The sequence below is a fragment of the Salvelinus alpinus genome, chromosome 27 (genome assembly GCF_045679555.1).
Source record: "Salvelinus alpinus chromosome 27, SLU_Salpinus.1, whole genome shotgun sequence".
Lineage (NCBI taxonomy): Eukaryota > Metazoa > Chordata > Actinopteri > Salmoniformes > Salmonidae > Salvelinus > Salvelinus alpinus.
The window spans coordinates 18326695-18342754 of NC_092112.1; the positions used below are offsets into that span (position 1 = coordinate 18326695).

Here is a 16060-nt window from a genome sequence, read left to right on the forward strand (position 1 = left end):
TGTTCTCTCTGTATAGGCCTGACAAGGAGTATACAATAAGTATACTGGACAATGTATTGGTGCCTCCTCATTATCATTATTAATGACAGGAATTGTATTTTTTTATCAGACATTTAATTCATAATTTACAATAGGCCAATATAGCCGAATAATGTATCAACATGAACACTCATGAGAAATAAAGGTGAGAAACAATGGTGAGACATCATTTGACATAAATGATTAAAGCCATAAGCCTAATATAGGCACCCGGCCACCCTACAGTGTGCAGGACCCCATTGATTCGCACAATTTAACACTCATCTCCAATCTGAATGCTTGAAAAAAAAAAAAAAAAAAAAAAAAAGTGACATATCATGTAAAATTAATTACTTAGGGTTTAAGAAATGCAACCAACTACAGAGATTGATGGGGAGGAGAGCGGGAGTGGAGGGTGACCCATATACCCCGCTTCAATCAAGCAGGCTTCAGTCACCCCCAAGATTGTAGTGGGAGACAAATCCAGCTATGGCCTCCTAGTCAGGCCTCTCACACTGGGTATACAGGGGTCCTGGGATGGACAGCTCAGGCCTCTCACACTGGACATACAGGGGTCCTGGGATGGACAGCTCAGGCCTTTCACACTGGACATACAGGGGTCCTGGGATGGACAGCTCAGGCCTTTCACACTGGGCATACAGGGGTCCTGGTATGGACAGCTCAGGCCTCTCACACTGGGCATACAGGGGTCCTGGGATGGACAGCTCAGGCCTTTCACACTGGGCATACAGGGGTCCTGGGATGGACAGCTCAGGCCTCTCACACTGGGCATACAGGGGTCCTGGGATGGACAGCTCAGGCCTTTCACACTGGACATACAGGGGTCCTGGGATGGACAGCTCAGGCCTCTCACACTGGGTATACAGGGGTCCTGGGATGGACAGCTCAGGCCTCTCACACTGGGCATACAGGGGTCCTGGGATGGACAGCTCAGGCCTCTCACACTGGGTATACAGGGGTCCTGGGATGGACAGCTCAGGCCTCTCACACTGGGCATACAGGGGTCCTGGGATGGACAGCTCGCACAGCTTCCCCACATACAGCGCTGGACCAAGGGTAACATCGTTAAAGAGGAGATCCAGGAGCCTGTAATGTTTTTGAAAACAGAAATGTTTGTTAAAAATGGGTAGTGAATTTTATTTTATTTACTGTTGTAGGTTATGATGCTATCAATTTGTGATGCAGAGATCTACTCATTCCACAATGTGTTTTTGAAGTACTCAATTTGAAATATTTGGTCCTGCCCTTTTTTTGTAAAAGTTTTCAATGTTTGCATTTTGAATGTGTGCCTGAAATGCTCAATTGACTTGAAATTAATTACTATCACTTACAGTATGTGTCGTAGCTGAATCAGAATTAGTTAGGTAACATAGATAAATAACATAGATAAATAAGATGTTTTATCTACTTTCATAATATGCTTATGTGAGATACAGTGGGGCAAAAAAGTATTTAGTCAGCCACCAATTGTGCAAGTTCTCCCACTTAAAAAGATGAGAGAGGCCTGTAATTTTCATCATAGGTACACTTCAACTATGACAGACAAAATTAGAAAAAAAAATCCAGAAAATCACATTGAAGGATTTTTAATGAATTTATTTGCAAATTATGGTGGAAAATAAGTATTTGGTCAATAACAAAAGTTTATCTCAATACTTTGTTATATACCCTTTGTTGGCAATGACAGAGGTCAAACGTTTTCTGTAAGTCTTCACAAGGTTTTCACACACTGTTGCTGGTATTTTGGCCCATTCCTCCATGCAGATCTCCTCTAGAGCAGTGATGTTTTGGGGCTGTTGCTGGGCAACACGGACTTTCAACTCCCTCCAAAGATTTTCTATGGGGTTGAGATCTGTAGACTGGCTAGGCCACTCCAGGACCTTGAAATACTTCTTACGAAGCCACTCCTTCGTTGCCCGGGCGGTGTGTTTGGGATCATTGTCATGCTGAAAGACCCAGCCACGTTTCATCTTCAATGCCCTTGCTGATGGAAGGAGGTTTTCACTCAAAATCTCACGATACATGGCCCCATTCATTCTGTCCTTTACACGGATCAGTCGTCCTGGTCCCTTTGCAGAAAAACAGCCCCAAAGCATGATGTTTCCACCCCCATGCTTCACAGTAGGTATGGTGTTCTTTGGATGCAACTCAGCATTCTTTGTCCTCCAAACACGACGAGTTGAGTTTTTACCAAAAAGTTCTATTTTGGTTTCATCTGACCATATGACATTCTCCCAATCTTCTTCTGGATCATCCAAATGCTCTCTAGCAAACTTCAGACGGGCCTGGACATGTACTGGCTTAAGCAGGGGGACACGTCTGGCACTGCAGGATTTGAGTACCTGGCGGCGTAGTGTGTTACTGATGGTAGGCTTTGTTACTTTGGTCCCAGCTCTCTGCAGGTCATTCACTAGGTCCCCCCGTGTGGTTCTGGGATTTTTGCTCACCGTTCTTGTGATCATTTTGACCCCACGGGGTGAGATCTTGCGTGGAGCCCCAGATCGAGAGAGATTATCAGTGGTCTTGTATGTCTTCCATTTCCTAATAATTGCTCCCACAGTTGATTTCTTCAAATCAAGCTGCTTACCTATTGCAGATTCAGTCTTCCCAGCCTGGTGCAGGTCTACAATTTTGTTTCTGGTGTCCTTTGACAGCTCTTTGGTCTTGGCCATAGTGGAGTTTGGAGTGTGACTGTTTGGAGGTTGTGGACAGGACAGGTGTCTTTTATACTGATAACAAGTTCAAACAGGTGCCATTAATACAGGTAACGAGTGGAGGACAGAGGAGCCTCTTAAAGAAGAAGTTACAGGTCTGTGAGAGCCAGAAATCTTGCTTGTTTGTAGGTGACCAAATACTTATTTTCCACCATAATTTGCAAATAAATTCATAAAAAATCCTACAATGTGATTTTCTGGATTTTTTCTCTCTCATTTTGTCTGTCATAGTTGAAGTGTACATATGATGAAAATTACAGGCCTCTCTCATCTTTTTAAGTGGGAGAACTTGCACAATTGGTGGCTGACTAAATACTTTTATCACAGCATTCCTGCTGCGGTGGTTGCCTGGGAAGCTGTGCAGACAGAGTAGATGTTGAATTTTCTAAAATGTCTATCATTACAGCTTGATGATAGTGGAAAGACAAAAAGGTGATGGAAATTATTAGCCCCAATCTACATCAACTGTAAGACAAAAACAAACAATGGAATGTCAGAATATGATTTTCAGAGGTAAATTACAAGTACCATACACGCTGCAACTCCTTTTGTGGCCAACATTCCTTCATGTCAGCTGTGTGCTGGCAGTTCTCAGACTCAACGTAGAGGGCTTAGGGATGTTGAAGAAAAAACATTGGTGTTACAGAAAATATACCATTCACAAATCAAAACAGCTACAATTACAGCCACAGCATCAGACTAAAACTTTGATACTTACATTATGGTCATCGCTGGCAAGATCCATTTCAATGATGGCAAAGCATCCGTCTTCAGGATTAGCTTCCTGGCAAGACCCATCGAATGTTCTCCCCAACTGACAGTGCAACTTCGCTCGACATATGCACTACACACGCGTGACATGATCAATTTTTTGTGCAGCCTGTTATCCAAAATGAAAGCGTAGCCACTGCTGTCGGATGTCTTCCTTCTTCAGATAATAGTATACCATTAAATTAACACTATGGCATCCAGTCACAACAGTGTGCCTTTTCTGCCGTGCTAGTTGGTAGCCTGCTAGCTAACAGTAACAACACAGGTGAAAAGGGGTTAGTTACCAGTATAGATCTGCCACATTCCGCTTGAGCCATCGTACAGTTTGTAAACAAAGCTGTATGACGCGCAACTGATGAAGGTTTTAAGGTCTTACATATTGCACCCCCCCTCCCCTCAATTTGCCTACATGTAGGCTATTGTATATATGCCTATTTCACACTATGTTGAGGTAAAAATCGGAGTATAATGCTTGTATGGATATCAACCCCAATATATGTTCATGTCAATCAACTACACTACAGTTAAAAACGACTGACTGCCACCACCGATTTCTGTATGCTAGCTATGCTACCAGCATATACGAACGGGAGTTAGCATTTAGCAGTCACTTTGTCTAAACCTGAAAAGGGACAACTTATAAATGTTATGCTGCGAAAACAGCCAAATGGATTTTAGTAACCACAGTGGGCCTGTTACAATACATCAATCATGACATAGTTGACAAATATCCACTTTGTTAGATCAGATTTGTTGAATGTGCATCAATCCAGTGTCCTTTCCCCACGGCCTGTATTCCATTGACCTTATCCCCATTACCTCCTCTCTTTCCAGGAGTGCAAACTAAATTTTACATCTTTGAAATCCCTACACAAGGTATCATAAAGATGCATATTATTTGTGAACTGGCTTTGATAGCCTTTCGTCAAAGTTGTCCATGTTTGTCAAGGAAGTGAGTTTGTGTTTATACAGGATGTACTGCAACCACCTACCGTTAACCAATCATGTCAATGCACAGCTCTATGGAGCACTCCACAGTGTTACAAATGTTGTCATGTCATGTTTTGCCAACTCAGATCTACTTGCTAGCTAACAAGGTAGAACAGTTGAATTGTTATGAACACACCCTTCTGTCCGTCTCCAGCTGTTTGAACAGCGTGCTAGCCTGTCCACGTGTTGAAATCAAGTGACCTACCTTATTTCTCAGAATGAGTTGCCAATTCCATATATAAATTGTTTTATTCTTATTGCACATTTATAAAAAATACAGCTAGTATAACAGTCTTTGGCTAACATGCTGCTAGCGGTACTGCTACAAACTGAGCATACATTTTCCAGAATCAATGTGAATTGATACTCCCATTTTAGTAGTGTCTGCTCTTCTCTCAACGTGAGGAGCTGACATAAAAATGGTATTGTTAGAAAGGTTAACTTCTCTATTACAGTAAAGTAATGTCTCAATGCGTTTCAGTGTCCATATGAACAATTCTGTTGGATCAAAACTGAAATGCAAATAGTGAGCTGGAGAAATAACCTCTTCCTTATTGCTGTGAGTAGCAGTGGGAGGGGCTTGGTGTGTGTAAATATTAAGATGCACACAGTCCACAGTCATTGAACACATCACAGAAGGAGCGAAGGAGCTGACACCAAAAACACAACATGAGAGCAAGCGGACATAAAATGCTAATAAAATGTTTTTTTAAGTTTTAAAAATGGATTCGTGCAATACAGTCATTCTGAAGATCACGCCCCCCAATTTTTTTTATAATCAAATTAATTAAATATCGCACAGGCCCAGCCCTAAATTGAGCCCTAAAATTGCATTGAAATTTCTTAGGAACTATGCACACATTGGAGAGGTGTGGCCACTTGGAGACACCAGTTAGTCCTCTCACTCAAACTCTTGTCATTTTTTTGGTCTTATGTTGCACCTACCCCACATTTTTCCAGGAATAGTCTTAACATGTTACTGAATGTATCCAGGGTATTTTAATATTTTATCTTCAACAAATGCAGCGAAAAGTACAGTAAATGTAAAATGCACATAAAATCAACAGTGTAATGTTTGGATTCAGTCTTGTATCAGGTGAACTGTTGGGTACACACCTTTGGTCTAATACATGCCCCCTTTCAATTGCTGCCATGGTTATGCATATGCTTTTCATACTACTTTTGTAAGAAACATTTCAATTTAGCCCTATCCAGTTAGGTTAATTCCCATGAGTGTAAACGGGTTAAACAACTTCAATTAGCAAATTTGACATTCCTAAGACAAACAAAGAAATACCACTGGATTTGAACTCCAGGCTCAAGTCTTTGGTCATCATCGCTTCTGTCCTTTTACCTTACCAATTATTTACTTTCACACAGTAGAACTGTCATTTTGGGTAAATATGCAAGTCACAAATGACGATATCTTATCTTTGCCAAACACATTCCAGGTAGTGTGTGTCACTGTGGATACTGGATAGTCAGTTAGTCCTGCTGATACAATGGCTAATTATTAATATCATTCATCTGATACTGATAAGTAATATTATGCAATAATGTTGTGGCTCAGCATAGCTATCTCCCTTGGAGAATAGAACTGCTTCAGTGAATATTCCAACCCACACACAACCATCAGCCCACCTTGAGCAGTATATTAAGCAGGATATCACACCCAGACCATAGCCCTGAGTGCGCTGTGCAGCTCCCCCGGGATCAGCCCAGAGAGAAGCACGAGATTGAACTTCACTTAACTTTATAGAGCAGTGATGACCAGCCCGGTCGATCGACTGGTCGATCTCCAAACATTTCTGTAAAAAACCCAACGATAAAGCCTTGTGTTCCTATTTATTTATTTTTTCAGCTCAGGTTGTTGGCGGTAGGTGCACCCAATCAGCTGCCCTGCGTGCCAGGTAGGCCAACTGTTGCCAGGTTGAACCATTTTATCTGTCTGAAGGTCCAAACTCTGCCTTCCCGGCAGGTCCAGAGAGCAAATCAAGTCATTGCTTACCACTGGTGTGCAGTAACGTAGCAGGCATAAAAGATTGCTACAGCAAAGTTGATACTGTCAGTGCGACACGAGTTTCCCAATCAGCCGGAAGAAGGTGTCCCTTTTTGTTCATTGTCAGTGGAGGAAAGGGAGAGCAGAGGGAGGATGAAAGGCTGACCCTCAGTCTGCTGCTCTCTCCTTCTGCTGAGACTGACCATCAGATGCCAGGCACCATCAGCCCAGTAATATAAAAATAAAAAGCAAATGATTTCAAATGTGTGTTCACTCAGCTGTGCCTAAAGTAACACAACAAAGGATCTATTACCAGTGTGATCATATAGCCTACCTCACTGTTTTAGAGTTTGCCCTGTTAACACCATCAACATTTCCCTTTCCTGTGGCACTTGTGATTGAATCAACACCAATATTAGCCCCTTTCAATGCAATGAACTATGCAAGAGATTTTGCTGTAGGCAGAACACATCGGAGTAGGACTCTATTGCATTGACACGCACTACTCAGCCCATACTCAGCAAACACAATCAGAGCTGGAGTAAGCCTACATGCAAATAGACCATTGCCATACATTGATCTGTGCCATTTACTTTCAACTGGACTGGAATTACAGCATGAGCAGTCGTGAGTAGATGAGCTTGTTTTGAGATCAAAGCGAAAGCTGCATGTAGCCACCAATGCACATTTTGTTCATATGTTTTGCTAGTTAGTGAGTTATTAGCCCACTTATAGATTATTTGTAGTCAGCAATAGGGGAGTCATTGCTTCCTACAAGAGCACAAAACTTGTACATTTCTAGGCATCTTTGACAAGCGAGTCAGGCAAAGAGCTTTTTTTGTCTTAAAGGGGCAGTGTTGTATTTTGAGACAGGCTCGAATAAGCGAAGTAGCCAATAGGCAGAGGCTAGCATCATGTCTGATTCTCTGTAATAATATTATGGGAATAATAATGCATTTATTTTGTAAAGTGGTTTCTTGCATCAACATTTTCAGTCACCTCTTAGTCTGAAGGACAAGTGATTAAACAGGTTAATGTCAAGCCCTACATGTTTCTTTCTAAAGTCTCATGGAATGTACGCCTACATTGAACACCACACACAGGCTGCTACTGTAGGCTGAATGATAGAACAGCTATTTCCATGTTAAAATGTTAAGGGATGTATTTTCTCCATTGTTTTTGATGGTAGGCCATTCTGGTAGGCCTACATTATGATCAAATAGCCACAGTAGCCCTCTATGGCCAAAGTTAAAACGGCAAATTAAAAGTGGGTACAGCCTCAGTGTTCACAGTAAACATGCGCTGGAAGTTGCACCGAATTGTCACAATGTTCAAGTTTGCGCTCAGTAGACCTGAAATCTGTTCAGTGCAGGATTTTTTTTTTAAGGGAAAGTTGGTCCCCAGACACACAATCCAACCACATTCCAGACATCCAAATCAAGTGCCCCTAATGGGTTGAAAGAGTTCAATTCAGTACCAGTCAATTGAAGACATTTTGTATTGAGAAATAGTCCTACCTCTTACATTTAAGGACATGTTTAACTGTCACTTCTAGATCTGTTAGTTTCATCCCTGAATTCACTTGAAGTGATTCGTAGTCTAGGACAGAGTTTCCCAAACTCAGTCCTGGGGCCCCATTTAGTTTTGCCCTAGCACTACACAGCTGACTTAAATAACCAACTCATCATCAAGCTTTGATAATTTGAATCAGCTGTGTAGTACTTGGGCAAAAGCACCCCGGGGGGGGGCACGAGGACAGAGTTTGGGAAACCCTGGTCTAGGAGGCTACATTTTAATGCCAACTATGGAGGTGTCCATTACCGTGCCCTTGTCCTGCAGGCACATCATGAGGGTGCACACGTCCCCTGTGGCTTGGTGGTTGACGATGACCATGGCTTCCTCTTCAGAAAGGGGCCTTACATCGTCGCCCCATTCCATCACTGGAGAAGACGCAACACAAATGAAGTTAGTGGACACATCACAGTGACTGCACTTCACATTACTTCAGAGGATTCATAGCTAGGCCTACATCATATCAAACATCTAAAAGCAAGTCACAACTTGTAGGCCTACATTTTAGTACAAAATGGATCAGAGTTGTCTTCTCAAGCTGGGAAAAGACCAGTTCAAATTAGACTATGTGTAATCACATTATCCAAAAATAGCTTTTCCTTGTGAAAGCCCCAGTGTCAGAGAGCGATAAGCCCTATGTTGTGCTGAAAGAACACACAACCATAACACGACATTGGAAAGCAACTGACCACTAAAGAGGTGCTCTTGACATCTAGCAAATTCTATACTAATCTTGGAGAGAATGTTTCACCATTAAGTCAATGCCTAAAAACACCACACCACTTTGGTTTCAAAATGGACATGGGCCAGTCTTTAGCATTGATGCTCATTAAAGTAGAACTTTATTGGACTCCATTCATTCCTGGCTGATTTACATTGGCACACTATTCAAGAGATAGCACGCTTAATGGAGTCTCTTTGGCTAACATGGTGGGTGACAACAATAGGCCTTCCACATAATAAACGAACAAGTTTAATTTGTTATTTAACTCAATTGGACAAGGGTGAGTATTAATAACAGTAGAGCTACCCCTCTGGAGACCTGGGAGACTTTTGGGGTATCGCTAAAGAGCTAAAGCCACAGAGATGGACAAATCAATGGAAGATTGTGAGTGAATCCCCCCATGGTTCTGGGAGGCTCTTGCTGACTGAGGGCCTGTGTAATGCTAATGCTAGCAGGCTCAGGGGTGCCTAGCTAGAATTTACTGTTCTGTGGGAAGGCTAGGTTGGTGGAGCGTGCCGAGTTACATTTTCAAGGGATTACTGGCCTAATGAGTCCCAAGAAGTGGACTATGCTACTGGGACTTGCCGATGAAACAACAGAATATGGCTTAGCTATGGCATGCAAACAACTCACTGGTAAATGGGTTAGCATTGTAGAGCAAATGTGAATAGAAAATACAAATATAAACTTTTCATTGCCCACACAATGTGGAAATTTGCCTTCATGGCGTCATTGCCATCAAACAGTATAAAACACTGATGTCATGATAAATATGAAGTCTGTAAGAGTCATTGAGATCGTCCCTTTTAGTCTTCACGACGACAAGACAGAAAATGTTTGGCCAAAGGTAAGATCTCTTTAGGCCGTTGCTAGGCGATATGACATCTGATCTATATGCAGCAGCCCTGAGGAAACCTTTCATTGATTGTTCCATTCTCTCATCATAATGATGAATACCCACTGAAAACATTATTAACGGTCAAGTTAGCACAGTCCTACGATTACATGCTTGAGTTACCCTGTTGAAAAAGGGCACAAGTGATCGCTCACTCCTGAAACGAATTGTAGGAAATGGTGTTTATCAAGTGTCAAATCAATAGATTCTTGGCAGATTTCAAATTGCAATATTAACATGAAGACAACAGCTAACTGGTATAAGATACACAGACATATGAAATCCAACCCTACTACTGTTTAAATAACATTATGTACGGCCTAGGCTAACCACAACAGTATCACCAAAAAGACAAAGAAAGGATGAGAGTTGTGAGTCCTGTACATTTGGCAGCACACTCAACAAAGTGTACAGAACCTGGTCGCAGGCTAGTTTCATGGTAGGAAAATAATGACAAGCAAAATAGAAGCAACTCTTTGTCACCACCATCATCAAACTATACTCAGCATATGGGCTGCTCGGTAGTTGTTACACAGAAAACTAAGCTAGCCCATCGATCACAATTCATGCCAACTTCAGGCAAACATGCTTTGTCCATGCCTCATCCCATTCAGATACCATGTTGACTTGGATTACAAAAACAATTACAGTAATCTTAAATGAACTGACTGACTGAGAAATGGGAATGATCTGACAAATTGACAAGCAAAGTTGAAAGTGCGGGAGTGCTTGGACGCCCATACAAAGAAAACATTTTCGGCTTGCTACTTTGTCAACGCTGGTGAATTTCAATGATACAAAGTGCTCGGCCGAGACAAAGGCCTCCGTTCAACACAGCTTCTGTGGAGATGTGTCACTCCTCATCCTCAATCAAGAGGGTTTTGTTGGGGGGAATTAGCCCTTTGAGTGCCCATGACACAGCAAGGTCAGGACCCATTCCCTGAAGAGGGGCAAGGATGCATCAGAAAAGGCGCCTGATGGAAAGAGAAAGGCCTGATTAGAAGCCATTGTTATTCACCAGAGATTTGGGGCTCTCAAGTGGTAGTGATTCACAATGTCGAACAGTGCTCAATGACATGGCCAAGTTTTCCAAATGATGGAGCTAAGACAGTGTCTCTCACATTAGGCCTATCCCCACAAAAAGAAACAGAATGTAACATTTAGGGAGAAGCACATCTCAGATATCAAATGAAAAAACTTAAGTGTAAAAGTGTCACTGTGGCTTCTGTGCTGGTAGTTAGACCTATTTACATGTCAGGCTACGGCTTGCCTTTCCGTTTGTCATTTTCATATTCAAATACACATACAACTGTTCCATTGTACATATAACTGAGCATGTGACATCACAGTGGGAAATTAACTTTTTGGTCCACCAGCCACTGTTGCAGGTAGATAAAAAAAAATATATACCAGCCACTTTTTTACCATTATTACACTAGAAATGACAAATAACAGATGAGCATGCTTGTAATGTTTCTAAAACAAGAAATATATTACTAGTCAGAATAAGTAATGTGGTGTATAACTCAATTCAATACAAATTGTGTGACCGGAGTATTTTAAACAATGTATCTTAAAAATAAATCATTTAGATACAATAGATGTAAAGCAGATGAACAGTTCTACAAATGAACATCAAGAACCAGCAAAGCGTCTGCCCTGCCACAAAATGCTGATTGATACAGCTTAGGCTAGTTATAATTAAAGTTCAGGGCGCTATGCTGAAAGTTTTTACAAGGAGTACATAGGTTGAAATATAGGAGCACAATGAACGTGTTAAAGATCAGAAATAACTCAAAGTTAATGAAAGATTTTTGGATTGTTCCACGCTAAATCAAGCACAATGTACCCAAATATTTGAGTCATTAGTAGAGATAAAAATGTTCTGCTACCCCTTTAAGGTGTGGGCCGTTACCTGTTAACGGGGCACTACTCCATGTCTGTCAGATATGACGATCTCCATGTCTCTTCAAAATAACTCATATTTAAAAACAACAGCCAAGAACTGGCCAAGAAACACAAGGACAAAGTCACACTTTAGTAGCCTTTCGGGTTAAACAGACCAAGATCTAAATTTGTGTTTTGGATTTTTAAAAATACAACAATCATAAATGCTCTGTGACCACCCGCCAATGTCGCTGGTGAAATAGACATTTTGGCGAAAGCCAAAATCTACTCGCATTTGGCGGGTGTTAATTACCCATCCTGTGTGACATCTTCACATCTTTTGTCAATATCAACTTCAGCCCAATATAAGCTCAATAGCAGTCAGGTTTATCTAGTCTACTTATCATGCAAACAAAAAAAACATCAATGAGTATAGGGGGGAAGCAACTTATTTGCCAGCCTCGATTCATTCCCACCTCAGGAAAGACATCCTAATCCCCATTAGAATAGAAATCGAGCGCAAGCAGTATGACACAATGACAGAGCTCCTTCACTCTTGGGGGTCCCAAGTCCCCCAGAAGGGTTGATGAAGGTCACGCAGCCATACCTCCATCATTGAGTGGCAGGTAGCCTAGTGGTTAGAGCGTTGGACTAGAAACCGAAAGGTTGCAAGATCGAATCCCCGAGCTGACAATGTAAAAATATGTCTTTCTGCCCCTGAACAAGGCAGTTAACCCACTGTTCATTGAAAATAAGAATTTGTTCTTAACTGACTTGCCTAGTTAAATAAAGGTAAATAATAAAGGTAAATAAAAATAGAGTGCGGATGTCCTCCATTGTGTGGAGGAATAGGTGATATTTGAGAGACAGTTCATCTACAACAGGACTGTCATGGATCATTCATTAGGGAAATTGTCTGAGAAACGGCCCGGCAGCATGATAGTTGAGTAAAAAGGAACGTTGAGTAAAAATCCGTTAAAGGGGGTCGCTGACCTTGTCACCCCTCCTTTCCTCTAGCTCTCTCAGGGAGAGTGGTGATTTCGCAAGACACTCAACCCTCCTCTCCAGTATATTAACATGGGCGCATGCTCATCTTCTCTCAGTGAGGCTACAGAAGGCAGAAGAGGCATCATTATACAATTTCCTGTGACTCACTTCCTGTGTCAGTGTATTTAGAAGTATGCAGTCAGTATCACTTAAAAATAGAAATAGCCCATAACCCCCAAAAATATTGGAAAATCAAATGACTGCTTTGACTTCAATACAAATGCTCTTTCACTCATGTATTAAAAATAAATGTATGTAATTGCTTGATGCCTTTACCCCTAAAGTGATCATTTTTCAAATCGTTTGTATGAATTAACATGGGGGCTATCAGACAGAATTTGTGCAAAGTAGAGTGGGTCAATGTTCATAGTTACAGGACAATGCAGCCAATTCTTGGGATGAATAAATAGGACTAGAGACCAAAATCAGGTCAGGATCACCACGTCCTGCTACAGATTAAATACGGCCAATTGTCACCAGCCCAGGAATACCAAGGCAATTAATGTAAAATCCACGTTTCTAAATAATGGTTTCAATTTCAACCTAATACAGGCTACTAGAGCTTGCTTGTTCACAACATCACAATTCATCTATTGGGATAAAAATATTGTCTAACAGATTTGTCAAATGAATATGCAGAAATAAAAAGCGGCATGGCCAAATACGTTAAACGGGAAGACTTTCACAATACTACGGAACAACAACGTGACCAAAGAACAGAAGGTCAACATTTCTAATCATGAGTCAGTCTCAAGGCACACAGTATATGATCTTCCAGCATTCCATTCTAGTGGAATAAAAAAAAAAGATATAAATAATTTTTGAAAAAGCAATAAATCACTGCATGCCACCGTTCTGTGAGGCTGAAATCTGATCATACGCCCTCAGCTAAGACAATACTTGCTCTAAAGACTTAAAATGATCTTGAAATCTTTTCCACTGGACCAGCCAGTCATTGGCTGCGCTGTTAGTGGCAACCCAATCCCACCAATCTCGGCCTACAGGGGCAACCTTGTGCACTTCAGTTAAAATAACAACCCAATGTCTATATGCAGGACAAATTAGCTAGCTAAATTGCCATAATAGTTTTATGCTTTTTGACCTGTCCCCAAATTAATATAATTGGTTCAGTTTTTGATATTTTAACCTGCGTGTCCTGATCGTATCTGGTGTGGGTGAACAAAATCAACTTGCGGAAGACCACGTACGGTCTGGTCAGCATGTTATTCACAAGTGATAATGTATAATTCACAAGTGATAATGTATAAATCACAAGTGATAGGCTAATATTGTCACCCATCAGACTATTCTTGATTTAATCTCGTCTTTACATATACTAAATAATATATGTGTGAAATTTCTTTTGATTTAGAATGGATCATTATCATGCATCTGTCTGGAAACGGGCAGAGGGGAAAAAATACATGTCATCTATGTACTTAAATAGTGAATGGAGGACACTTTTCCCGTGGTTCATTTTCATCCCAGCCAGGTAGGCAATACTCCTGTTGTAAAGATAAGCAATGTGCTTAATATTAGTAAAGTTGAGAAATAAATATAGTAGGCCTAGCGTCATCTGGGTTAGGGAGGGTTTGGCCGGTAGGGATATCCTTGTCTCATCGCGCACTAGCGACTCCTGTGGCGGGCCAAGCGCAGTGCACGCTGACCAGGTCGCAAGGTGTACGGTGTTTCCTCCGACACGTTGATGCGGCTGGCTTCCGGGTTGGATGCGTGCTGTGTTAAGAAGAAGTGCGGCTTGGTTGGGTTGTGTTTCGGAGGACGCATGGCTCTCGACCTTCGCCTCTCCCGAGCGGGAGTTGTAGCGATGAGACAAGACAGTAACTACTATCAATTGAATACCACGAAATTGGGGAGAAAAAGGGGGTAATTGCATAATAATAGTGAAGACATCAACACTTGACATGTAGTAACCAAAAGTGTTAAATCAAAATATATTTGAGATTCTTCAAAGTAGCCACCCTTTGCCTTGATGACAGCTTTGCACACTCTTGACATTCTCTCAACCTGCTTCATGAGGAATGCTTCTAAGTAGATGCAGCGGTCTAAGGCACTGCATGTCAGTGCTGGTTTGAATCCAGGGCGTGATTGGGAGTCCCAAAGGGGGAGCGCAAAATTGGCCCAGCGCCGTCTGGGTTTGGCCAGTGTAGGCCGTCATTGTAAATAAGAATTTATTCTTAACTGACTTGCCTAGTTAAACTCAACCCAAACCATCTCAATTCAGTTGAGGTCGGGTGATTGTGGAGGCCAGGTCATCTGATGCAGCACTCCATCAATCTCCTTATTGGTCAAATAGCCCTTACACAGCCTGGAGGTGTGATGGGTCATTGTCCTGTTGAAAAACAAAATGATAGTCCCACTAAGTGCAAACCAGATGGGATGGCGTATCGCAACAGAATACCGTGAGACCATGCTGGTTAAGTGTGCCTTGAATTCAAAATAAATTACTGATAGTGTCACCAGCAAAGCACCATCACACCTCCTCCTCCATGTTTCACGGTGGGAACCACAAGAGATCATCCGTTCACCTACTTTGAGTCTCACAAAGACACGGCGGTTGGAACCAAAAATCCCAAATTTGGACTCATCAGTACAAAAGACAGATTTCCACCGGTCTAATGTCCATTGCTTGTGTTTCTTTGCCCAAGCAAGTCTCTTCTTCTTGTTGGTGTCCTTTAGTAGTGGTTTCTTTGCAGCAATTTGACCATGAAGGCCTGATTCACACAGTCTCCTCTGAACAGTTGATGTTGAGATGTGTCTGTTACTTGAACTCTGTGAAGCATTTATTTGGGCGGCAATATGAGGTGCAGTTATTCTAATTAACTTATCCTCTGCAGCAGAGGAAACTCTGGGTCTTCCTTTCCTGTGGCGGTCCTCATGAGAGCCAGTTTCATCATAGCGCTTATTTTTTGCAACTGCACTTGAATAAACTTTCAAAGTTCCATATTGACTGACCATGTCTTAAAGTAATGGACTGTCGTTGCTCTCTGCTTATTTGAGCTGTTCTTGCCATAAAAAGGACTTGGGTCTTTTACCAAATGGGGCCATGTTCTGTATGCCACCCCTTTATTGTCACAACACAACTGATTGGCTCAAACGCATTAAGAAATTCCACAAATGTACTTTTAACAAGGCACACCTGTTAATTGAAATGCATTCCAGGTGAAATCAAGTTGAGTTTTAGGCCACATCACCGAGCCCTTACTAGGGCACCTGTCTCGGCCTACTACGGCAGGGGCTCCCAAACTTTCTCACTCAGGTCCCCCTTCTAGCATTGTGGAACATCCCACGCCATGTCTATTTCTGCACATTTGTATGAATTAACATGGGGGCTATCACAGACAGAATTTGTGCAAAGTAGAGTGGGTCAATGTTCATAGTTACAGGACAGGACAATGCAGCCA

General features: G+C 41.8%; 2 protein-coding genes across 2 annotated transcripts in view; both read right to left on the minus strand.

Annotated features, from left to right (window-relative positions):
- The window catches only part of lpgat1 (lysophosphatidylglycerol acyltransferase 1), an 83332-nt gene that overhangs the window by 43852 nt on the left and 23420 nt on the right, over positions 1 to 16060 (minus strand). The window contains exon 3 of the mRNA XM_071369610.1: positions 8335 to 8453. Coding sequence (XP_071225711.1) covers positions 8335 to 8453 — 119 coding nt within the window. The remainder of the gene's footprint in view (positions 1 to 8334; positions 8454 to 16060) is intronic.
- On the minus strand, positions 40 to 8327 carry LOC139556087 (uncharacterized). The gene is made up of 2 exons (XM_071369611.1): positions 3282 to 8327; positions 40 to 1125 (listed from the first exon to the last, which is right to left on the minus strand). The coding sequence occupies exons 1-2, from the start codon at positions 3320 to 3322 to the stop codon at positions 516 to 518; spliced, it is 651 nt and encodes a 216-aa protein (XP_071225712.1). The 5' UTR covers positions 3323 to 8327; the 3' UTR covers positions 40 to 515.

Coding starts and splice junctions, on each gene's coding strand:
- LOC139556087 (XM_071369611.1), bottom strand. CDS start 3,322: ATGAAGGAATGTTGGCCACAAAAGGAGTTGCAGCGTGTATG. Junction 1,126..3,281: donor AAGGAGTTGCAGCGTGTATG/GTACTTGTAATT, acceptor AAAACATTACAG/GCTCCTGGATCTCCTCTTTA.